This window comes from Antennarius striatus, chromosome 5, assembly GCF_040054535.1.
Source record: "Antennarius striatus isolate MH-2024 chromosome 5, ASM4005453v1, whole genome shotgun sequence".
Classification (NCBI taxonomy): domain Eukaryota; kingdom Metazoa; phylum Chordata; class Actinopteri; order Lophiiformes; family Antennariidae; genus Antennarius; species Antennarius striatus.
Window position 1 is genome coordinate 20,444,275 of NC_090780.1, and position 24,426 is coordinate 20,468,700.

A 24,426-nucleotide genomic window follows, 5' to 3' on the forward strand; every position below is an offset into this window, starting at 1 on the left:
TCTTAAATAAGTGTTTGTTTTTGAAACTGTTGCCAGGACAGTCAAAAAGAAGGACAGTCAAAAAGGATGTCAATATCTTAGAGATACAGTAATTATATTGCCTTAATGGCATCACTCTTCTCAGATCTGGATCAAGTCAAATTTAATGACTGCCTAATTCTAACACATTGGATTCTCCTATCCTTAAGAATCGTGTATTTACTATCTGTAGTTTATGAAAGAAGTATGATTTTCTACAACAGTGGATTTGACTTCTTACCTCTCACAGTTGCATGAAATCAATTCAAAAGAACATGGATCAACTGAACAAGAAATCCGTAACATGCTGTGGACGAATGTGTATTTTGCTCTAAGTCTATATTTTATCTCTCACAATCAATTTGCACATATCAGTGGATGTGTGAGTCTTTTTATGTTCATTGGGCTTCATTATTTTTTATGATAGAGTAATGACAAACTGTTTTAGTCAGCTGTATATCACTGTTGAAGGGACTGAAGAGGCAATCCAGGTGCATGTAGTTTTGTCATCTCTTCCTCGGCCCAGTATCCATCAGTCCTCAAGCTTTTGAAATTTCTACATCTAAAAAATACAGACAGACAAAACAACCCTGAGCGATCTTCTCAGTCTGTCTTTTTGACGTTGGAGCTTTTATTTTGTAGTGCAAACCGGAAGTAGTGCTTACTATTTATACGCGCTTGACGCAGGCTTTGAATTAATGTGCTGCTATTCAGAGGGTCGGTCAGCAGCGAGCAGAGCGACTCCGTGCGCTCTTCTCCTGCTTTATGCACCGAAAGTCCCCACGGATCCTCACCCCGTTTCGACAAGCAGTTTCTTTGCTTCCAGGAGAGTTTTCCGTTTTCTGCATTTTGGATTTGACAATTTTTTATTTTATTTTTTTTTTTGCGATCCTTTGTTTTTATTTGGATCCGTAAAGAAGATTTGATTTTACGCACTTTAAGTTGGCTCCTCGCCTGCGCTCCCCTTCATTTGCTGAAGTCCTGCTTGTGTTTGCGGAGAGCAGGGGGTTGACAAAAGACGTTTAAACCAAGGGGGTAAATGTAGCAGAGGGTTGCTGACACCACGCAGCGGGTGAGAGTGGAGTGTTTTTCGTGGCAAAGCTGTGGCGTTTGACCTGGGTGACAAATTCTGCAATGAGGAAGACTTGTTTAAAAACCCGCACGACCACAATCGCCGCAGCTTGTGAGAAGGTGAGCAGCCGAGATTGAACAGTTTTCATTTCTTCTCGGGGTCGTTGTGTTGTGCGTCCTGCCCTGAGACTCAAAATGTGGAATGCAAATGAGATTTCTCTATAAAATCCAGATCGATTATTACGTTAAACCTTAAAATGTGTCCGCAGTGTGAGAACCCTCTGCGCAGTTTAACGCCAGGGGGGGGGGGGGGGGGCTTTTTAAAGAGATTCCTGGTTTCTAAAAGTTGCTTTAAGTGCAAACTTTCTTCATTCATCTGTATATAAACGGAATTGTTGGACTTGCACTGTAGTTACCCCTCACTCGTTCGCACCCCCCACCTCACCTCACCCCCCCTATAGCGCAACGGTCGAACGACAGTGCGCCTCCAGCCAGAGCGTCTTTGTTGCGCATCCTACGGTGCCATATGGACCGTAGGTTGCTCAGTAGATAATTAGATAAATAAATTGGCATCTGTTAGATGTCTCTTTTCCCCTACTAATAAACTCGTTATACATTTTCCCGCTGGAGCTGGAGGGAGAAATCATCACTTTAATTTTTTTTTATTTTATTTTATTTTTTGTCTGCGCGTTATCTCAATAAATAGTGGATGGATTTTGGTTACATTTTATGTAGACTTGCGTATTAAGGAGAGTCTTTTTAAGTTTGATGTAGATCCAAGGGAGGATGCGGATTCCTAATCCAAATAAACACGATTGACATGAGCAACTCAATATTCCGCCGTTATGCGCAATTTGCTTTCAGATCCAGAATGTGTTTTCTGAAGATTGGGCGCTATGTGTTGGGAAACGGAACTGTAAGGAAGGGGGTTTGAGACGCGCTGAGATAATGCAGATTCACTGTCAGTTCGATTAACGTCATGTATTTTGTGAAAGGTAAAAAGTACAAAATGAAAAACCAATCCAGATCCACATTTCATGGAAGATGATCTGTCACGCTGATGATGGTAACAGGACTTGACATAGCTTGGAAAGTATTTTCCGGTTGTTCAGTTTTAAGTGACAATGCTGTTGGCAGTCTCTCTGACTTGTTTCTGGTTTCATGGTGCTTCTTCAGTCAAGTACTTCTTTTTTTTTTTGTCAATATTTGAATCTCCTCCAGTTAAAAAGGTCCAATTGTGTCCTGGAACTTGCTGTTCAACTGCACTGGAAACAAGGTGTATAATTACAGCCCTGTGGCAATTGTTTTGAGGAGAACATCATGAGACCTAATGTGGGCTGATTGAACCATTAAGATGGCTAACTCCTAGAAGTGTAAAGGGTCATTTGATTTGCACATGAATGGGCCAATGGGGTCAGTAATGCATAATGTGGTTTCAGCAGCTGGCTTCAGCATCATTGGGTTCCTCAGGTTTGAGACCAGAACTAACTTCAACTGAACTGACAGAGGCTGAAAAGCCAAATCAGCGTCATTACTGATGACCACAGCTTCCTCTGGAGAAGAGCAATTACTGTTTTTTTCCAGCCATGAAACTTCTCAGTAGAACAATTAACTTAAGAGTCCCAAAAGGATTATTGGATTTGTTAAGGCAGTTTCTTCTGTAGTATATCATAAATTACTGTACTATACTAAAGCTTTATAATAAATGGTCTTGCTGGTTGACTAATTATCTGGCACTGCTACTAAAGTCAGAGTCTGAACTGAAGTCTGTCCTGAGATTTTCTTGGAAGCCTTTTCCTTCCATTACTCCCTCTGTTCTGATCCAAAATAGTATATTTTTATGGATACGTCAACACTGAATGAATAAGTAATATGATCCCGTCAGTATAGCATGGTAGCAGCTGAAAAACACACATCTCGTTCTTCTGCTTCACCGATCAGTCCTTGGAAAACTGGGGAGAACAGGTCAAAGGCAAATCTAACTTCCCTGACTATCTGCTGCAATATCATTTCATCCCAGCATTAGAGTGGTTTTTACCTGCACCACCAAAAGTCCTTACGTGGGAATTATACTTCCACACCATCAAACCATTCCGCACAAGATCCATTCAACGCAGGTGGAAAGCTCCAATGCTGACATAATGAAATACTGCTCTGCTCCCTGCTGTGTTATCACGGTGTTATCAAGTTATATTCATCATTTCCTGATTGATCACCAATCTTAATGACATTAGGCCATATTTATAACTTGAAAAAAAAATACAAGTCATTAGTTACAACAGCTGGGATTAGTACTCACCTACTTCCTTATTAGCATTAGCATTGCAGTGTTTTCAGGGTAAAAGCATCAATCAGTAAACAGCGTGGAATATACCTTTCCTCTGTAATCTGTATGATCAATACACAAAATATATAATATACTGTATGTTCCAGTGAGCGCAGCAGTCATGTTTCTGAAGTTGGGTGAAGAGTTTACCTAGATGCTAATAAGTATTTGAAGATCTTGCAACCCAAAATGCACTGCTATGACATTTTCCCAGAATTTGTGCATCTTACCCTGAGTATGTCTGAGGAAAACCACTGTAACATTGTGTACAAAGTTGGGATTGTCAGGCGATGTTAAAAAAGAAAAACAAGCAGCAGAAAAAGTTTTTAAAAAGTCCTTAAATACTGAATTGCTCAGTGTTGAGCAGCCTCCTCTGGAGTTGAAGAAGTACAGCTATCTATTTGTAAGAAAGTTGCACAGCTCAGGGAGCTTGGTGTGTTCTGGAATGGAATAGTTGTATTTAACTAAAATTAAAAGATGTGTGTAACTGTTCATTCCAGGAGAAGAAGGTCTTCATCAAGTTGAAGTTACTGGAAAATAGGGCAGGACTTTGCCTCTATAATTTGTTATGACAGGTGTATGCAGGCTTAATCTCTGTCCTCAGGAACATGCAGCATCTGGTTCTTACTAATTGGTCACTAATGGAAAACATCTTTGTTGAGCCTGATTCTTGTCAGGAACACCTCCAGCCATGTTTAAATCCTAATAGCTATGAAGTCAACATGCAGTCTAGCTACAAAGACTTTGTTTGCTTGTATATTGGTATATTGGTATATTGGTTTGAAAAAGTCCAACTATTCATCCAAATGCCTGAATATTGTAGCAACGGCTTCAAAACACTGCATGTAAGTGTTGTATTCACCAAACAAAGGGTCGTAACAGTGAATGGAATCTGACCTCTTCTTCCCCCGCTTATTCCAGATAAAACAAAAGCACAGGCAGGGAGAAAGAAGACAAGACTTGGCTGCAGTCTGCATCCAGCTGTTTTCTCTTCTCTCTCTTAGCTTATCATCCAACCTCTGCTTTTGCACCGAGCTTCCATTTAAAGATGGGATTTTAATGTCACCGTCCAGAGTGATGCCATGGAAAAGCTGGAGTGGTTTGGGGGTTGCTCAAGAATGAAAGTGGAATGAGAACTCAAGGCTCTTCAAAACTGTATTTCCACAACTAATCTGGATGCAGCCAAGTCAGATGGTTTTCTGAAGCTTCAGTTGAATATAGTCTCCCAATGTGTCCCCACACAAAACATGGGCTCCAATCCTAGCCTGTTGTAAAGATGATTTCCGTGAGCGGACTTGTGATTTTCTTTGAAGCGCATTTAGTTGAATGGAACATTTAATTCGAGTTTTAACTCTGCTTATTTGCCCACACTTGAGACCAGAAGGGCCTATCAGACTGTAGTCATATATTTAAACCGCTCGTCACCCAGGTTACAGGTCAAATATAGAAGAGCAAAACAATGATAACTAACCCAAAGCAATAAATCATTGTCCACTGACATCATGGTCACAGGTATTTTCTGTTGAACAAGATACCCTGTGGTACTTGAGCAAACCTTATTCTCCTATTAACCAATGGTACAGCAGCTTTCACATCTTCCAGGAGTGCAAAGGTCAGTCTAGTATGATTACAGACATGCTTCCTAACATCCTGTTGTCTACCTTGGGGCCATTTATGAGGCGTTAGTGATGCACATGACTTGCAGTGCCCAAGTGCCCAAATCTCTTCTAATTGAAATCACGTAGATTACAAGGGGAACCTCAGGGATTACATTTCAGGGGAAATCCCATGCATGTGCATGAAGTCTGTTGTAAATCATGAGAATAGAAGGGGGAGATCAGGAACAACAGACCTCTATCGGCCCACAGTATCTCTACCAGTGGGGATCAAATGATTTTAAGGTGAATCACTGGAGGAAGCTTGTCATCCCTGTACATCTGGATTCATGAATTTAGGACATGGTAAATCCTTTTGGCCTTCCATCTGTGGCGCCTTAGTGTTTTACTCAAAATTACCATCCTCGAGGATGTAAGTCCCTTTGGTGCGTGTCAACCAGTTAATCAGTCACATTAATAAAGATGAAGATGCTTGGGCTGTAATGAGGCAACTAACATTGCCCCTAGCTGTAGCATCATACCTCTGAGACAGGGATTTGCAAAACATCTTTCTGCCAGTTTGACAGCAACTTTTATGACGGTCTCCTTGAGCTGCATCAGTGCTGTTTAGCATAACCATCAATATTCATTACAGTGATATCTGGCCACTTCATGTGTTTCAATATTTATGAATTTAGTTGGTAACACCTTGACAGCAGAAGCTGCAGAGGTCTACTTCTGTTCATGACCATGTTGAAAACTGGAACTGGCTGAAATTGGGTCCTGATGGATGGCAGGAATTCTCAGGTGATGATGGAGAATTCATCCAACATATATTTGTAAGTTTTCTTTTCAAGGAAAAGCCACATGGCTAGTTGTGCAGGTCAGTAGGATGTTGTACTTTGGATATTTTAAGTGGTTTCAAAGTATTTCCAGTGTCTGTTCAATCATCCAAGTCTATCATTGCTAAGCCTAATAGATTGAAAGTGCTTTGTTTACTAAAGCCTCTTTCACACAGAGGTCGCACAGCAAGGGAAGAAACCATTCCTGTCTGGCTTATTTAAAATACTGTGCAGGTGCTCTGCAAGCAAAAGGAGCATGATCTTTAATACATCCATGTTTGGATCTGTGATGTCATACACATGCCTCAGTGCTGTTTTGTGAAGAATGACAAAAAAGATTTACCCTACATGATGGTTGATTACGTCTTGTAATCGGTTGATAATAATAGATTCTTACTTTAATTACCTTCACCACCTTTATTCATAAATGGATGTGAGGTGGATGATATACAATTTGCACATTGGTAACCTGTGTTGAAAATCCTGCTCTGAAACAGACAAGGTCAAGTTTATCAGGCTCATCACATTATGCTGTACTCTAAGCATTTTATCCAGGCAGACCCTCAACCAGCTCTTTTGCTGATCTGTCAGAAGGTGTCCTGATTATGCTTAAGCTCCTCTATTGGCCAGTTGTACACGCAGGCCTCCACCTGTGAAAATACTGGGATTATCTGGTTTGACATCTGCAGGGGCATCAAGGGTTAATGAGATTTGACCTGATCACTGGGTTTTCTCTTCATTCAGAGAAATTTCTCTACTTGCAGACAGAAATCTGTGTGGATGTAATGGCTTCTCCCTTTAGGTCCATATAGCTTACATATGCGGAACGTGGCCTATGTTTATTTTTAAATCTTTTCAGGAACATTACTTACTGTTTTTGTGATATCACACAAGTTCTGTACAAATCTCAGGAGCAGTTCATACATGTTAACCTCAATGTTTTGTTAGACAACACTTGTCCATAGTTCTTTGAGTCTATGAAACATAACAAGTCACTTTATTACTCTCAGGACACTGCTGAAGATGAAAGAGCAGCGAGCAAGAGGAGTGTCTGCTTCAAACACTCCCAAATGTCTTTTCTGTGGAACCCTCACATTGGTGCTTCCCATTCTGTAACTTAGTAGGACTGTGGCCAAGCATCTGCCAGTGTTTGCAACTAACCTTGTACATAAGGAATCCGTTTGTGTGTTCGGGATGTGCGTGTTGGGCCATTCTCAGTGCTGCTTTCCATCACAGTCATTGGCTGTATTCAGCTCATTTCCATATTCTCTTTGTGATTATCTCTTTGTTCTTTGTAACCCAGACATCTCTTTTTGAACATTGTATATGTGGCACTCATTTTTTTTACTGTGAGAGCTATACTGAAGCCTTGACCTTTTTATACTGTGGGAAGTCACATCCTTTAAGGATAGAGGGTCTGTAAACAGCCAGAGGCTCCATGTGGGTTTGAGCAGAAGTAAAGAATTTCACAGAATGTTTAGGGGGCTTGACTATCGCTACAAGAAAGTAGATTGTACGGTGGTATTTTACAGGTTTTCTGATGGTACCTTTGGGGGACAAAGTATTTTTATTTTCTGTGATTAATGGCAGGCTTCAGACTCCAAAACATCAGAAGCAGTATGACATCTTGTTTCTGCTGAAACCCTATAGTCCCAAATGTAGCTCTATTTACATAGTGATATACTAGCTGTTGAGTGGTTGTTTTCACCCTAATGGCAATGTATGATGAGTCAAAAACTACATTTATTTTCAAACCACAAATCACACTTTTCAACAATGTAATAAAGAGGTTTGATTAACAGCTGCTTTTATTTCCAATCCAAAGCTCTTATTAAATATTTCAACATGTGGCATCTACAAATGACAATGGATTTACAGATGTTCTTTTTCTGATGTTTGTCCACGGTAGGAAGATCTGCGTGCACTGTAAGTGTCGTCGGGAGGAGCATGCACTAACAGCCATGCCTGTAGAGATGGAGAAGACGGTTACCAAGCTAATGTATGACTTCCAGAGGAACTCCACCTCAGATGACGACTCTGGTTGTGCCCTTGAGGAGTATGCCTGGGTTCCACCGGGACTCAAACCAGAACAGGTATACTGGCGTAGTACAACACATTACATTCACATGGCACCACTGAGGTTAGTGGTAACGATCTAGAGAATCCATAGAAGCATTGATTGTCTGCATTGAAATATTTTGTGCCCATGAGCCCATCATTTTGCACATGAGAATTTCTGTAAAGATATCAAATGAGATAGAGACTTGTGGGATCAGGCTCAGTTTAGGTTTTATATCTGTTCAGGCTCACAAGTTATACTATTGATGTTGTAGGCTAACGCTTAATGGGCTTGTATTGCTCCAAGAGTCGGGTTTATGCATGTTCAACAAAACCTTTTTACAATATAGTAAGGTTAGGTGTGCAAATGATGGAGGGTATCCGGTTTTATAGGGTGGTTGGAAGGTTTATGGAAGCTGGTTCCACTCTATTGGAACGGAGAGGAATGAGCTGGTCGATGCAATATTAGCACCGCTCCCTGTTTTTACCTCAGAGAACTGAGTGCAGTCATATTTCATGTTCCTCCAGGGTCACACATCTCACCCTGAAGTCCATTAGGTTCTCGTTCAGTGGCGATCTGACCTCAGCAACAATCAGGAAGAAATGGAAACCTGAGAGCAATATCACATGAGGCAAATATATGACTATTAACAGCATTATTATCTTTCTAGAAGAAATGTCTCCGTATTTGTAGCAATATATACTCCCTGGACCCTGAAGGCCAAGTCTGTGAAGTAGTGGAAACATGTTTCACAACCTCTCACAATGTAGTAGAAAGGCACCTGATGTGAGGCATTTCATCACCGAGCCCTCCTCTGCATAACACAACGACAGAATCCAGTGAGATAGGAAACACAAAGCTAAGATCCAGGATCCAAACAGTGGGTTAGGTTTCTCCCTTGGGGATACGGCGCTTTATATGAGTCTTCTGTTCATCTGGCCGGGGATTAAAGTCAAAGATCTGCCTGCTGTTAAGCTACCCAGCCTGCAGATCGACCAGTCGAAATGTTTGGTTTTGTTTATTTTGCGTTGTAGAAGGTATTAAAACACATTTCTGAGAGCTTAACGGTGTGCAGACCTCTTTATTTTTTGGCTCTGAAATGTAGTTTTTTTCTTCAATCTTGCACTTGTAGCCTTACTGGATGTTTGTACAGTCATCCATTCTTTTGTAGGTTTGAGTCAACAATCTGTGTATTCAATCCGCTACAACTATCATAGAGGAAATCTCAGCTCTCATTTTGTAGTGATCAACTGTCCTGTGCATGTTTGTATGTCTGTCTACAGACCTAATAATAGAATGAGTCTTTATCTCTAAACATGGCTGTTAATGTGTCATAGATGTTACAAGGAGCTCCTGCCAATATTCTTTCTCCCACTGCCTCTCTTCGCTCCATCCTTTTTAAATAGATCATTGGATGCTGCCAAGAGTTGCATCTTGTTAAGGCCAAGTATAATGTGCTACTCAGCAGTGAGCTGTAACTGGTGCTTTTTTTTTTACTCCCATCAAAGGGGACACATCGTGTTATCATCTAGACATCTGTACTGAAACTTACAAGAAGGCGCACGCCAATGTCTTATTGTGCCAGTCCCAAGCCCAGATAAATGCAGAGGGTTGTGTCAGGAAGAGTATCCGATGTAAAACTTTTGCCAAATCAAATATGTGAATCAAATCTATCACTTCCATACCAGATTGGTCAAGGCCCAGGTTAACAACGACAGCCATCTGTGCTGTTCACCTACAGGGTGTCGGTGGAGATTGGACTACTACTGGTCGAAGGAGAGAAGTACATTCGTAGGAAGAGAAGAGGAACGCCAAGAGTATAGGACTGCGAGTAGGGATGTTGGAACTATGACAGGAAAAGGTAGAGAGTTGGTTGACATGATGCAGATGAGGATAGTAGACATACTGTATGTCCAGGAGACCACGTGGAAAGGTAGCAAGGTTAGAAGTTTAGGAGAAGGGTTCAAGTTGTTCTATCATGGTGTCGATAGGAAGAGAAATGGAGTTGGAGTTATCTTGAAGGAGGCGGTTGTTAGGAATGTCCTGGAGGTAAAAAGAGGGTCAGATAAAGTCTGAAGCTAGAAATCAAAGGTGTGATGTTCATTGTTGTTAGTGGGTATGCTCCACAGGTAGGATGTGAGCTGGAGGAGAAGGAGAAATTCTGGTTGGACTTTGATGAAGTGATGCAGAGCATACCTAGAGGTGAGAGAGTTGTCATTGGTGCAGACTTCAATGGACATCTTGATACAGGAAACAGGTGATGGGCAGGTTTGGTATCTGAGAGAGGAATGCAGAAGGACAGATGGTAGTTGACTTTGCAAAATGGATGGAAACGACTATGGTGAATCCTTTCTTCCAGAAGAGGCAGTAACAAATGGTGACCTATAAGAGTGGAGGTAGGAGCACACAGGTAGACTACATCTTGTGTAGATGATGTAATGTGAAAGAGAACAGTGACTGCAAAGTAGTGGTAGGCAAGAGTGTAGCCAAACAGCATAGGATGGTGGTGTGTAGGATGACTTTGGTGGTGAGGAAGATGAAGAGGGCAAAGGCAGAGCAGAGGACGAAATGGTGGAAGCTGAAAAAGGAAAAGTGTTACATGACTTTTAGGAAGGAGTTAAGACAGGCTCTGGGTGGTCAGGAGGTGCTTCCAGATGACTGGACAACTACAGCTAATGTGATCAGGGAGACAGGTTAGGAGAGTACTCGGTGTGTCGTCTGGAAGGAAAGTAGATAAGGAGACTTGGTGGTGGAATGAGGAGGTACAGGAGTGTATACAGAGAAAGGTTAGTTAAGAAGAAGTGGGACAATGAGAGGACTGAGGAGAGTGGACAGGAGTACAGGGAGATGCAGCGTAAGGTGAAGGTAGAGGCAGGAAAGGACAAACAAGGGGTTTATGATGACTTGTATGCTAGGTTGGATAGTAAGGAAGGAGAGACTGATCTATAAAGGCGAGACAGAGATTGGAAAGACATGCAGCAGGTTAGGGTGATTAAGGATAGGGATGGAAGTGTATTGACGGGTGCCAGTAGTGTGATAGGAACATGGAAAGAGTACTTTGAAGAGTTCATGAACGAGGACAATGAGAAAGACTGGAAGAGGTGGCTGTTGTGGAGCAGGAAGTAGCAAAGATCAGTCAGGATGAAGTGAGGAGGGCATTGAAGAGGATGAAGAGTGGGAAGGCAGTCGGTCCTGATGATATACCTGTAGAGGTATGGAAGTGTCTAGGAGAGGTGGCAGTAGAGTTTCTGACTGGGTTGTTCAACATAATCTTAGATGGTGAGAAGATGCCTGGAGGAAGAGCAAAGAGGAGGTTTATGGATGTAGTGAAAGAGGACATGAAGGTAGTTGGTGTGAGAGAAGAGGATGCAGAAGACAGGGCTAGATGGAGGCAACTGATTCATTATGGTGACCCCTGAAGGGAATAGCTGATAGGAGAAAAAGATACGTCTGTACTGAAACTCATACTTTGTGAGGCCCCTAAAGGTGCATCTCATGGATTTCTACAGTATAATGTGTTAACTCTACTTAGCATGTTAGCAGCATCTAATTCTTCTTTGTAGTCAAACATGAAATAAACTTTTGCAGATTGTTCAATTTTCCACAATATGTGACTAGAATTTGTTGAAGTATTTTCATACAAATGCAGAGGTGTTGCAGGTTCTGAAAGCAACACCCAACTTTAATGTGGAGAAAGTCTAAAATGGACTTTGTTTGACCTGTTCCAACATGAACCAGAAGACTATTAGATCCATTCCAGACAGATTTCAAGCATTAAGGGTGCAAGCAGGTTATTATTGTAACCGTGAGTGTGTTAACATGCTAATGGAATATTGCTAGGCACAGATTTTTCTATGTACAATCTCACAGAGGTGATAGCTATGTTGTTATCTAGTTAAAGTGGTCTATCCTGTATTCTGGCCTTCATTAACCCATCTCAGGCCTTTCAGCATTTGCCCACATTGAATTTGTTCCTACAACCGAGGCAGTTGTGTTGTAGAGCTGCAGGCTGTTGGGTATCTCAGTGAAGACGGAGAGGAAGAACGGGACAATTGTTGTGAAAACATCTTTTTTCACCGTGCTATACAGTTACTGCCAGTGTTTTCTATCCAACGTCTTAATGCGTTGCCTCACCACTGCAAAGTGTCATGTTGACAGAATGTCAAAAGTGGAGCCTGGTGGTGTCTTTTCCTCTGGCTGTCTGGCCATTAGCAGCAATAGAAACCAGCTGTGTGAAGAGATCACTCAGTCAGTCGCTTGCAAAGTCCTCACATTTGCTTAGGTTTTTAAAAATACTCCTTTAGTTTCATCTGCTTTCGATTATAGTTATTATCACAAGCTGCTCCTCCTGGCTCACCCTGCAAGTGTGTGTGTGTGTGTGTGAGCGTGTGTGTATGTGTATGAGTGTGTTTGCGCTTTTGTAGGCGGAAGTGTGTCTTTCACCTCTAGATTCTTACCCTGCTGATGTTTGGCGCATGCGTTATAATTCATCATTAGAGACATGTGTGTCTGTTTGTGCACACGTCTGGGAGCTGGAGGTCCTTGACCAGTCAGTTCTTCATGGACTCTGCTAGATAACCTCACTCCGCGACGATCCCATATCTCTCTTCAGCCCCAACAAAAGTCAAAGGAATTGGGTCACACTTCCCAAAAAAGGCTATAAATTCATCCCAGTGAGAAAACATGCTTGTAAGGCTGAAAGGGAATGTTCACGATGCAGAATGAGACACTAGATTCATGGCAATTAAACTTTAGGACATGTTTAAGAGTGATGCCTTAATGATTTTGGTCTGTAGCTCATATTAATCTGTTTTCGTCTGACAGACTGTATATTATTGCCAAGGACAAAGCTGATTGCCTAGCGTCCGTAGATCCATTTGGTAGACAGATAGTTCATTAAAGATGACATGACTCGGTCAGCAGGTATCCATCACATTGCCTCTTTCCATTCAAGTCTTTGTTCATGTTATTTTGTTTCTGTTCTTTCTTCATCTATCTAACGTACGTTCTGTCTTTATTACCCTGTCCTCCTCCTCGTTCTTTCTTTAACCTCTGGCTTTCATGGTTAGCGCCCCATCCAGTCACATTCATAAAGGACTGCCTGGCTTTTATTACGTCCTGGCCGCTGTTACCGTGTAATAAAAAAAAGACGATACAAAATATGTCAAAAATGACACTCGTCTACTGCTGCTGTAATGTGAAAAATGTTGTAATAATTAGCGATAGCCAGCTAAGCATTCATAATACTGTCATTGCTGTGTATGCATTAATTTATCTTCAGTTAAAAAGCAGGAATATATTCTCATGTTAATGTGCAAAGATGGAGTCCCATTAGTCTCTGCTGGTTGGCCATAAAGCAAAGTCATTTTAACTGTGTGTGGGTGTGTGGTCAGTTTTAGTTGAGTCTGGTTTGACTGTAGTACTTATTAATGATGAAGTGATTGATTTTCATTTTTCAATGAGTATTCAGTATTGTTTCAAACATCAGCAGATTTTTCTAATTTAGATTTGCAGGTAATCTGTCATTATTACCTGTTTCCATTTAGGTCCTCAGATCGATGGAGTATAAAAGTGTGAACTTTTATTTTGAGGCTTTTCCTTGATGAGATAATGAATCAGTCAATCTTCTTAAATATTAGTGAAATGAATGACTGGTTGTGAAGTTTGCAGCTGCGATGTTGTTGCTGATGTTGTTGTTCTCTCGCTCAGGTTCATCTGTACTACAGCTCCCTGCCTGAGGACAAGGTGCCCTATGTGAACAGCCCAGGAGAGCAATATCGCATCAAACAGTTGCTCCACCAGCTCCCGCCCCACGACAATGAGGTGAGAATCCCAACTGACCCCCCTCCCCCACTACCTCAATCTATCTAGCTATTCCTCCCTCCCCTCCTTCAAGGCTACACAGAGATGAAAGGAGGGGAGGGAGAATTGGACGCAGGAAAAAAATGTCTGGTTAATGAATGAAAACGAGATAGGAAGGCCTTTATTCCTCTAGCAGCCTGTTTGATATTGTGTATCTACATCCATTATACAAAACTGATCTGGAGATGTACGTTTAATTGTTGTAAACAAATTGTGACATCAGTTTTAAATCTGGCACCTCTGCCTGCCTCTGTATCCATGTCACAGCGGCAATCAGGCTGTTGTTTTGTCATTATTCAGTGTATCAGCCAAGATCTCTTTCAGAGGTTCATTCTTTTTATTTGTTAAGTGATTGTTTTGCACGAAATCCTAAAGATTTCTACGAAAAACCAGAGAAACAGCAATTTAAAAATTGTTTCTGTAACTCAGTTTATAACAAGACGTCTTTCCAGCTTTCCTCGGTGGAAACATGTCCCTCGGTGAGCACTCCACCAGACATAATTAAACACATGTGAGCAGTGATGTCTTCAACAGAGCTGCATCTAGGATGTGTGCTATGTTTTGGTCACACTGCGTGGTTCTGACTTGTGAGATCGATGTACTGTTCACACAACACAGCTTTCTGTCTAATCTGGAATTTTTATGTTGTGGTCCACACAATCCATAACGGATCATCTTCAGGAGTCACACATAAACCAGGAAGAATTCTCAGTATTTCCAAAATGTGTTGTCACCAAAAGGATCATGAGGTCATGTAGTCCAAGTTGATTATGCGCTGATTTTGCTGCAAGAGAAAACAGGGAATATGGGTGGCAAACATGGATGTAAATAAATGTTTCTGTAATCCAATGAAAACTTGTATTTGACAGATTAAATTGTTGTTCTGCACTTACAGTGAGATTATAGAATCTGGATGATAATTATTTATTTTTAAAGAGATTTGTTGATTATTTATTCATATGATGATTCTTTTTCTGTGTAGGAAGAATTGTGTCTCAGTTTACTGAACTGGAAAATGATGGACAGAACGAATGCCTGCCTTCATCTGTGTGTGATGTATGTTTGCCTACATCTATAGGTACGTTACTGCAACAGTTTGGATGATGAAGAGAAGCGAGAACTGAAGATCTTTAGTAACCAACGCAAACGGGAGAACCTGGGTCGTGGAAATGTCAGGCCGTTTCCCGTGACGATGACGGGGGCGATCTGCAAACAGGTAACCCCCCACAATTTTGCTGTTTTTTCTTTGGCAGACACGACTTATGACATGATCAAAGCTGATCCGAAAGTAACACACTGCTATCTCATTCAGTCCGTCACAAGGCTGAATGAAGTGAGACGAGATCAGAATGTGGGCAGTGGAACGAAAGCAGTGAATCATGTGATGGACATACTGAACAGGCTGCTGGTATTGCAGGGCTTTGCTGTGATGTACAAACACGTGCTTCGTGTTGACTTATAAAGGGCAGAGAAGCTATAGATGCCTTCTTTAATAACACTGCTGTGACCTTGTCAATCTCATGTCAAACTGCTGATCCTAAGGAGATCTTAGGTGACATTTATGGTGTCTACCTTCTCTATGTCTTGTGATTCTAAGTCACTCATGCACATATTTGTGCACTGAGGATCAGACTAGTGGGAAAGTGTGGATTGATTGAATTACATCCACAGCCTCCTTGCACCAGTGAGATTGAATCATTGAACCCCCCCCGCCCCCGCCGCCATCTCCATCTCCATCTCCATCTCCTCTCCACTCTAAATTTACTTTCCCTTTCAGACCTATCACCCCGTCTCCTTTGCACTCCCTCCTATTTATCTTTCTGGCTTCCATGCCTGTGCCCTCAAAGCTGATCTCGCTCCCGGTTTTATTCTTCCATAGATCACTCAACATTTATGTCTTCCACCTTGGTCCTTCACTTTTCTGCTTGTGTCTCTGCTGGCCTTCCCCAGCCACACACGTAAAAACACTATCAGTTCAGTTTGAGGTGTGAAATTTTGTTAAAGACAGACACGCACCAATCTGATACAACATCACGTCTGACCCTGACCATGTTCAGGATCCCACGAAACGGGATCTTGGAAAAACCGTTGATGCTTCTGTGAACTGTTGATTCTGAAATCCTTGGATTCTAGTTTTTTTGACCAATCCAGCTCCACACTTGCAAGGATGCACTACAGGTCATGAGCTTGCATATTTATAGTATAGACCTCAAGCAGTGGGGAAAAAGCTTGTAAATTTATCCTGATGTTCACAGTGAACACTTGAAATATTGATGATATTATTGGTGTGAAGTTCTACTGCCTTCATTGTGAGGAGCTAATTTTCTAATTAGCTCCTCTGTCACATTCTGTGTCTCTTTGCATTAATTAGGAGGTAATGACATACGATGTCATTTTTGATGGCCAGAAATTTTTATCAATGGATTTGGGTTTTGTTTTGCATATTCATTGATCTGACCTGTGACCACAATTCAGATTCATGCCATAGTGAAATATGAATGCTTTGATGAATTTATTTTGAAGTGGTGTCTTTTTTTGAGCATTTGACATTCTACTGACATTAATCTTCTAAGAACTGGAGGGAGAAAAAGGAGTATGGATTAATCGAAAGGATGAAAAGTCCACCAATCATGTAGTCAGTACCGTGGAGTACAAACTTTGTCTGTGTCAGAAAACATGGGATCCACTAACATACTGACGGAAACTGTTTTATCTCTTTCTCTTCTTGTCAGTGCGGAGGCCAGATAAATGGCGGCGACATTGCTGTGTTTGCATCACGCGCAGGTCACAGTGTGTGTTGGCATCCTGCCTGCTTTGTGTGCAGCATGTGCAATGAGCTCCTGGTAGACCTCATCTACTTCCACCAGGACGGAAAGATCTACTGCGGGCGCCACCACGCCGAGAGGCTGAAACCTCGCTGCACTGCTTGTGATGAGGTAGAAACATGTTTACGCACTTAAATGTTCCATTCATGTACACACACACACACACCAAATTAGTGTCATGTGATAATCATGGGCTTCTCAACACACATGCTGTCACAGTATAACACATGCACTGATTTTTTTTCAGTCTAATGGGGTCAGCCCTGAACTTCTTGATCCATTAACCGTTAGCAGTGACTTAGCTTTTCTGCAAATGGCTACAAGGACACTGCTAGCACTCACAACGCACCCAGGAGTTTTAATGGCAGCATAAGTAATTGTAAATGTACCATCTAGATTCTAACAGCTCTTAAGCCTCCTATCTTAACCTCAATGACAAGGAGGATGATCTGAAGTACTAAAGCCACTCGGAAGAAAGTGTTGTTGTCTGGTGGGGGAGGGAGAGTGAGTCTTTGTGTCATCAGTCAGCACACAGTAATAACCCAATTGAGGTTTTACCTCTAAGGGGCTGGGATGAACCATGCTCTCTTATATGCCTGTTCTAGATCATCCTCGCGGATGAGTGCACCGAGGCGGAGGGGCGTCACTGGCACATGAAGCACTTCTGCTGTTTCGAGTGCGAGACTGCACTGGGGGGCCAGCGGTACATCATGAAGGAGGGACGGCCCTATTGCTGCTCTTGTTTCGAATCCCTCTACGCCGAATACTGCGACTCCTGTGGGGAACACATTGGTATGCTATGCTGCACCACCACAAATCTATCACTACAATACAAATAGCATCAATCACTAGTGGGTCATACAAAGAAACCCTCGCAGAATGAATATAGTAATTCTGAATTCCCTGAGAAAAGTCTGCCTTTTCAAGGATGGTGAAAGAATGACCTAATTTTCCTTGGGCTGGTTTTAAGCCATTCATCATTAGGTGAAGTCATCCCTGGTGTCACTTCTGAGACAAGGGCACATGGCAAAGAGCCACAGAGGCCTTAGTTTACAGAGAACGTAAATATGTGAAGTATATTATACAATGTAAAGCCTGGGGCAAAGGCACGACCGTATTAATCAAGTTTTAAACCTCAGAGTCTGTCTTTTATCACAGGTGCATGTTGCAAGAGTCCGTTAAATATAGATTTAAACATTCCATAACCTGTAGCGTCACCAACTGGGAGAAAAACAGGATATTTTTTAGTAGGAAACTTCCAGATTTTTGACTCGGCCCATTTCCACCTCCTGTTAAAAGTCTGCCTGTGCATGCATGTGTACTGTATATGTATGTGTGTGTGCACATCCTTGCAACAGGACGCCAAGGTGTGATTTTGGCACATACTTCTCAACAAATTTGTTCTGTAATTATTTGTTAAACAGGATACGGAAAAATATTTGGCCACAAAACATAACTGATTATAAATTGAAACCATCAGAAAACAACCAGAACCAGATGGCAGCTATTAGCAATTGGCTGTTTTTCTTTACCCATGCTACAACTCTGAGTATATGCGGAGTGTAATGTGTTTACACAATGCTGGATATGCTCAATAATGAGTTTTCCCCAAGAGTTCTTTAGTTCAAGCCTCCAGCTCTGCTCTCTTACCCAAAAAAGTAATGATAAGCATTTGTGGTATATGTTCCTATTTTAATATTAAACCATAAACGTTTAATTTCAATCTCCTTGACGAACACACGGTTCTTTTCTATACTTACACTGATGTCCATCTCTTGTCATTTTGCATCAACCTTGTGAATTTATGTGATTCTTTTCCTGCAGGCATTGACCAAGGCCAGATGACATATGATGGGCAGCACTGGCACGCCACAGAGGGCTGTTTTTGCTGTGCACGCTGTAAACGCTCTCTACTGGGTCGGCCTTTCCTTCCCAAGCAGGGTCAGATCTTCTGTTCCCGTTCTTGCAGTTTAGGGGAGGAGCCCAATGGCTCCGACTCGTCCGATTCAGCCTTTCAAAGCGCCCGCTCCACCAGAGAGTCCAGACGCAGCTCCAAGACAGAAAAGAGTCGAGGAGGAGGAGGAGGAGGAGGGGTTGGACTGCAAAGCGACAGACTTTCAGGGGAGGTGGACCCATTGTCTTTACAAATGGATCTCCTGAGTCTCTCCAGCCAAACTCCCAGTTTGACTCGTGAGCCACCGTCATGGCAGAGCCAAGAGCAGGCAGATGACGACTATAATTATGAAGCCCAAGCAGACTCAACTGTCAACCATCCCACCCCACTGCAGCTCCTCAGCCAGTGCAATATCAGAACTGCCTACAACCCCAGCTGCTCTGGACAGAACAACCAACAGCAGGATCACAGGATCAAGGAGAATGGAGGTCTGAAGAGGCCACCGGTCTCAGCAATGAAGGGTCACTCTCTCAATGAGACATGGTTCCAACAGCCACCCCCAGAGCAATACTACCCACCCAAACTGAGGTCACAAAAGAGCTTCACAGAGGTGTCTCATTGCTCTCAGCACCACAACGGTTTCTCCTCTGACAAGCGCTCCATCAGTTTGCACGGCTTTCAGAGAGACAGAGATTCTGGTCCTCCTGCAGAAGCTCAGGTGGCAAGAAGCAGAAACCCCATCAACGCACTTAACTTCACTGAGCAACTGACCCCTCTCCAGCAAACCCCAAGAGGATCCATGGAGTCCCTGGCCCTGTCCAATGCCACAGGTGGGTAGGGTAGTAGGGGTTTTCATCTTTTCCCATGGGCTTTTTTGGGGTGTTTGTGTCTATATTAGCATGGTCAGAGGATGTGACATGTTTTTTACTCAACTGTTGCATCTTGGTGATGATAAGCATCACAATATGTGCTTGCTTGTAATGGTATGACATTGAATTAAAGGCCAGGGTTACACTGAATTCTCTTATTTCCCAACAGGTAACTCGGCAGATGGAGGAGGAGCAAAGCGGCAGGAGCATCTTTCTCGTTTCTCTATGCCGGACCTGAGCAAAGACTCTGGAATGAATGTGTCAGAGAAAAGTAACATGGACACCCTCAACTCTTCGGTGCAGTTTCGTAGCTCCGAGTCCATTCACAGCTTTACTGCTAATCAGCCCTACATGGAGATGGATCCTCCTAGATCTTCCCAGTACCAGGTACCATACTGCTCCCCACCTGGAGTGGGTGTTAGTATGGGTATGACTCATTTACCACCAGGCTTCAGCTTCCAGGAAGAGGATAGGATCAGTTTGGTGAGCAGCGCCAATGCTGCCCGCCTCCCACCCATTAGTGAGTGCAGAGTGGGTGGTATCAACGGTGGAGGTGGAAGGGGAGCTAGTATGAGGGTAGATGTTCCAGAGGAGACTCCCCAGAGGCGCCGGCACCATCACCACCGTTCCCGGAGATCCCGACGTTCTCGTTCAGAAAATGCTCTTCATTTGGTGTCAGAACGTAGAGCAAGACCTCAAGTGAGACCACAACTGCGTGTCTGTGAGGATTATGACCGTTTCCCACCACCAAGGAGCACCAGGGACCAGTTTGGAGTAGGAGGAGGGGGAAGATACCAATCCCAACCTTTCAGGCGGTGTCCCAGGACCACTTCAGACCTGAGTCTTCAGAACCCCGGGGCAGGCCGACGCACTGGCTTAAATCAGTACTCCTGGGACGATTACGAGGACGATGACTGGTGTTCCACCTGCTCGTCATCCTCAGAATCGGAGGATGAAGGTTACTTCCTGGGTGAGCCGATCCCCAGACCGATTCAGCTGCGCTACCTCAGTAACCAGGAGCTTGTCCATAAGTACAACAACACGGGGATGGGGGGACCCAACCGCAGTGGGCAGTTACACACCCGCAAACGCAGAAAGAGCAAGAATTGCATCATTTCCTAACATTTTGTTGGTTATCACAGTAAATGTTTTTGTCCAGCATGTGAACACTAACGTCCTCTATCTTGAACAACAATAAACTAAACCCAGAGTTCACTAATACAGTATTGTTGAGTGTTGAATATCATGTGGTTGAAAGTCAGTGATGAATTAGTAACAGTGAAAAAGCAAAAATGTTTGCATGTTTGTTCATTTTAGTGTTTTCCTCTGGAGTATTAAGGCTAACAGTTACAAGCAGTTCTATCGAGTCACTTTACATCGAGTCACATTCTTTTCCATGCAGCATAAAATGTGCAAAGTAATCAATTTGGAACAGTTTCACTTTTCATGCAATACAATTTAGACATATAGGATTTACTATACTATTATACTCAGTGCATAGTGTGTACATAGGTAAATGAATTAATGATTTCACCTTAAGTTAAAGAACTCCATGTAAATACGATTGTAAATGAGGCCTCGCATATTTTTATATTTTGTATGGATAGATTCATTTATGTATTAAATATCTATAATGTAGAGATAGAAATTGGCAAAATCAACATATGCATGTTTTATCTGGCTGACCATGGTCTTTCATTTGGAATAAAGGAGTATTTCACTGAGTATTTTGAATGACAACTGTTGTTTTCCTCTTGAGGATGATCACATACGTTCACCAGTGTTGTGTTATAACTTCAGCTTGCCACTGAGTCACCTTCTCCATCTGCTTAATCCATAAATTATTATGGGATGTGGAGGTCGACTACAGGGACCCTCCTTTGGACTGACAGCACTGTGTGCCACAGCGTCCATTATCTTGGAGGTAGATGCCCCTGAATCTGTGGTTTATTGCAGTAATACATAAAGGTAAACAGATATTTAAATCCAGTAATGCTTTCTACAAGTATCCTTTTCTACACACAAATGCCAAATTAAACAACTAGCACAATTGTTCTTCCTGGACATATTGCAAAAACCTCAGTTGTCCCTTATCCATTTATTGTTGTCATTTTACATAGAATTTGAATTGGTCATAATTTGTCCAGTTTTGTTTATAACAAAATACCTGCAAATTCAGTAACTTCCCATCACACTAATAAACTGAATTCCGATGCTATGCCATGCTAACAATAGCACACACTATGAAAACCCTTATCCAATTGTACAGTAAACAAGCTGAACTGTGGTATTTAAATATAATGCACAGACTGTATAACAGGTTGTTTGTTAATCAGTGTCATACTGTAAATTGGATTGCATCTGATGTCCATGTGGTCTGGGGATTACTGCCTCTAGCCCCCATAATCCACACACACGTGTGGAAACGAAGTGTGTGAACACTTATCTCTTGATTAGTGGTGGGGAGGCACTAATGCTGTTGACATGATTGGCACATCAGTGTGATTACTTGGCCTATTCTCAGCTTCCAGGGCGTGTGCTCCAGTTTTCATGTTTACCGTTGGACGCTGTGATAACTCCCAGACGGGTCAGGAAAGGAGACCTCATGTAGTCGATGGTCACATGACTAATTCAGATGTGGAATTGTGAAATATTGCACCACACTAACGTCTCTGACATCATTAATTTACAGCTTATTTTAAAGGATGTTGTGTTTTTGCTCGTGTCAGTTTGTCGGTTTATTGGCAAGATACACATTTCCATGATCTTTGGGAGGATGGTGTTGGACCAGACTACAATTCAGGCAAGGAGGGGCAAACCAAAGATTTTTTTTTTCTTGTAACTCCACAAAATAGTGTTTTTCAACATTTTATAAAAATTTTCATGCAAAGATTCTCCATAAAAAGAATTGGTCATATTTTGGTGGTTGGTATCTATGAGTGTGTGCAGACATTTAAAAATCTGGACACATTTTTAATATTTAGCTCTTATAAATCCAGTAACCATAAATTATGGTTACATAGTCACAGTTTGAATTTAGCATAAGGCGTGATTGAATTAGACGGTACGGTCGGTGGTTTTATGCGCTCGACTGAGTGTTGTTTCTTTTTTAATCACTTGCCACGTCTTTATCCAAGTGTGGGGTGTCTGTGTCTAATTAAAAAACCAATGGAGGTAAAGTGAGAGGTGCCACAGATTGGAGCCATATGCTTCCCAGGCCCTGCCATATTTAAGGTAGCGAATGGTGGGGTGATAATCCCCAAGTTATATTGATGCTTCCAGTTGCAGAAGTCATGTTGTCAGCAAAGCTGTGTCTGCTTATTAATTGCATCCATGAGTGGTTGTTGTCTGGTGACTCCACCAAGAGACGACAGCACTGCCAGGAACACTGTTGTTGTCAAGGAAAAGGGGGTTTCATTGTTTGCTGATTCAGCCGTTAGTGTTCAAAGCTGCTTTTGTGTCCAAACCAATCTATTATTTCCAGAACACATGACCAGGAGGAAACCGAGAAGTATAATGATGAAGTTCATCGCTTAACATAGATAACATCTTGATATCTGGGACTACATGGTTCCGAATGACTCCAAATTTACTACTTCACCAATGCCATGTGTCTACAGTATGAGATGAGATAGTGTGTTAGTTGAAACTTGTCCTTCAGGATGCTTCTGATTAGGATTCGGCCACATTGTTGAACTGGCATGGGTTATGCACCAGATTCCTGACATAATCCTTCCCATTTATCTGTGTATTTATCCAGGTTTGGATCAGCACCAAGAGCACTCTGACTTGTGCACCTCCTGTTGTTGAGTTACAGTTCTGATATACTGAAAAAAAATATGTATTGTTATGAAACCTAAAGGTTGCTGGTACTTAAGCTAAAACTGTGCATTGTTTATTCCACTTGTACCTTTACTGCAGGAATGCTGCTCAACGCATCATACTGAATGAAATAAATGAACTATTACATGTAAACACAGGTGTGTTGGAGGTTAACTCTAACATCTTGACTTTTTATTTTCCGCTGAATGAGAAGCTTTTTTTCTTTAGCAAACCAACCTTTTTGTAGGGGCATCCAGGAAAGTTAGAGATGAGATTATTCTCGTGAGGTCAACATACAAATTGGTGAGAGCACGTCGAGTCACCTAACTACCATCGTGAAAGTTTTCATGTGATGGTGCTGGTGTCTGGACAACTGACAGCCAGCCTTTCATTAAGGCTAAACTCTGCGTCTGGACTGCAGGTACGGCAAAATCAGGTGACAAATTTAAAATAGTCAAGATCCCTTAACTTCAGACAAGCCCTGTTAGTGAGGTTAAAATGGTCTGAAAGGCATGAACAAATATTATAAATCTGGTTTTACACTGGTAAAAGACACATGTCCCACTCCTATGTTTAAACCCTTTTCTGAATCTTACATATTTTTTCATATGCAGTCACTGTATTTTCACCACTTCGGTCACCCATTCCTGAAAAGGAGGTTATCCGGGTTCCTTCTGAATCCTGAGAATGATTTGCAGCTCAGTTATTATAACAGGATGAACTTAGTGCTTCACAACTGTAAGAAAACTAGATAAAACCTCACTGCATCCTGATACATAACCCTGGGGACAATGTACAAACTGTCTTTTTAGAACATTAACAGTAGAGCAGGGAATCTGGAACACATGTAGAACATGTCAAACACTTCATGTAATCTGCTTGGGGTCCAATAAAAGCAGTTTATATTTTTAAATTGGGTGAGTCGCCCTAAGATCTCTTGACATTTCCATCCACCTCTTCCTAATCCTGTTAGTCAAACAAACTCCCATTTTCCCATAAAACACCAGTAACAGTGACCTGAGATTGACATAAACTCTTGAAGGCACATTTGCACCCTATATTAAAGACAGAGAGAATGATGAAGCCTTTAGTTTAAACTCTGTGTTTATTCTGGACGTAATCTGATCAGAGAGATTAAGGATACGAGCAAAGAAGAAATGACAGGACAACTGTGTAAAACACAAGAAGAAAAAAGTGAATTGAAAAGAGGAATCTCTCCATCCTTAAATACAGATGAACGTGA

General features: G+C 42.0%; 1 protein-coding gene across 1 annotated transcript; it reads left to right on the forward strand.

Moving 5' to 3' along the window:
- Positions 1–743: 743 nt before the first annotated feature.
- Positions 744–21,086, forward strand: prickle2b (prickle homolog 2b). Its single transcript, XM_068315971.1, has 8 exons — positions 744–1,209; positions 7,762–7,945; positions 13,621–13,734; positions 14,852–14,989; positions 16,506–16,709; positions 17,204–17,390; positions 18,423–19,322; positions 19,531–21,086. The coding sequence occupies exons 2-8, from the start codon at positions 7,814–7,816 to the stop codon at positions 20,481–20,483; spliced, it is 2,628 nt and encodes an 875-aa protein (XP_068172072.1). The 5' UTR covers positions 744–1,209; positions 7,762–7,813; the 3' UTR covers positions 20,484–21,086.
- The last annotated feature ends 3,340 nt before the right edge of the window (positions 21,087–24,426 follow it).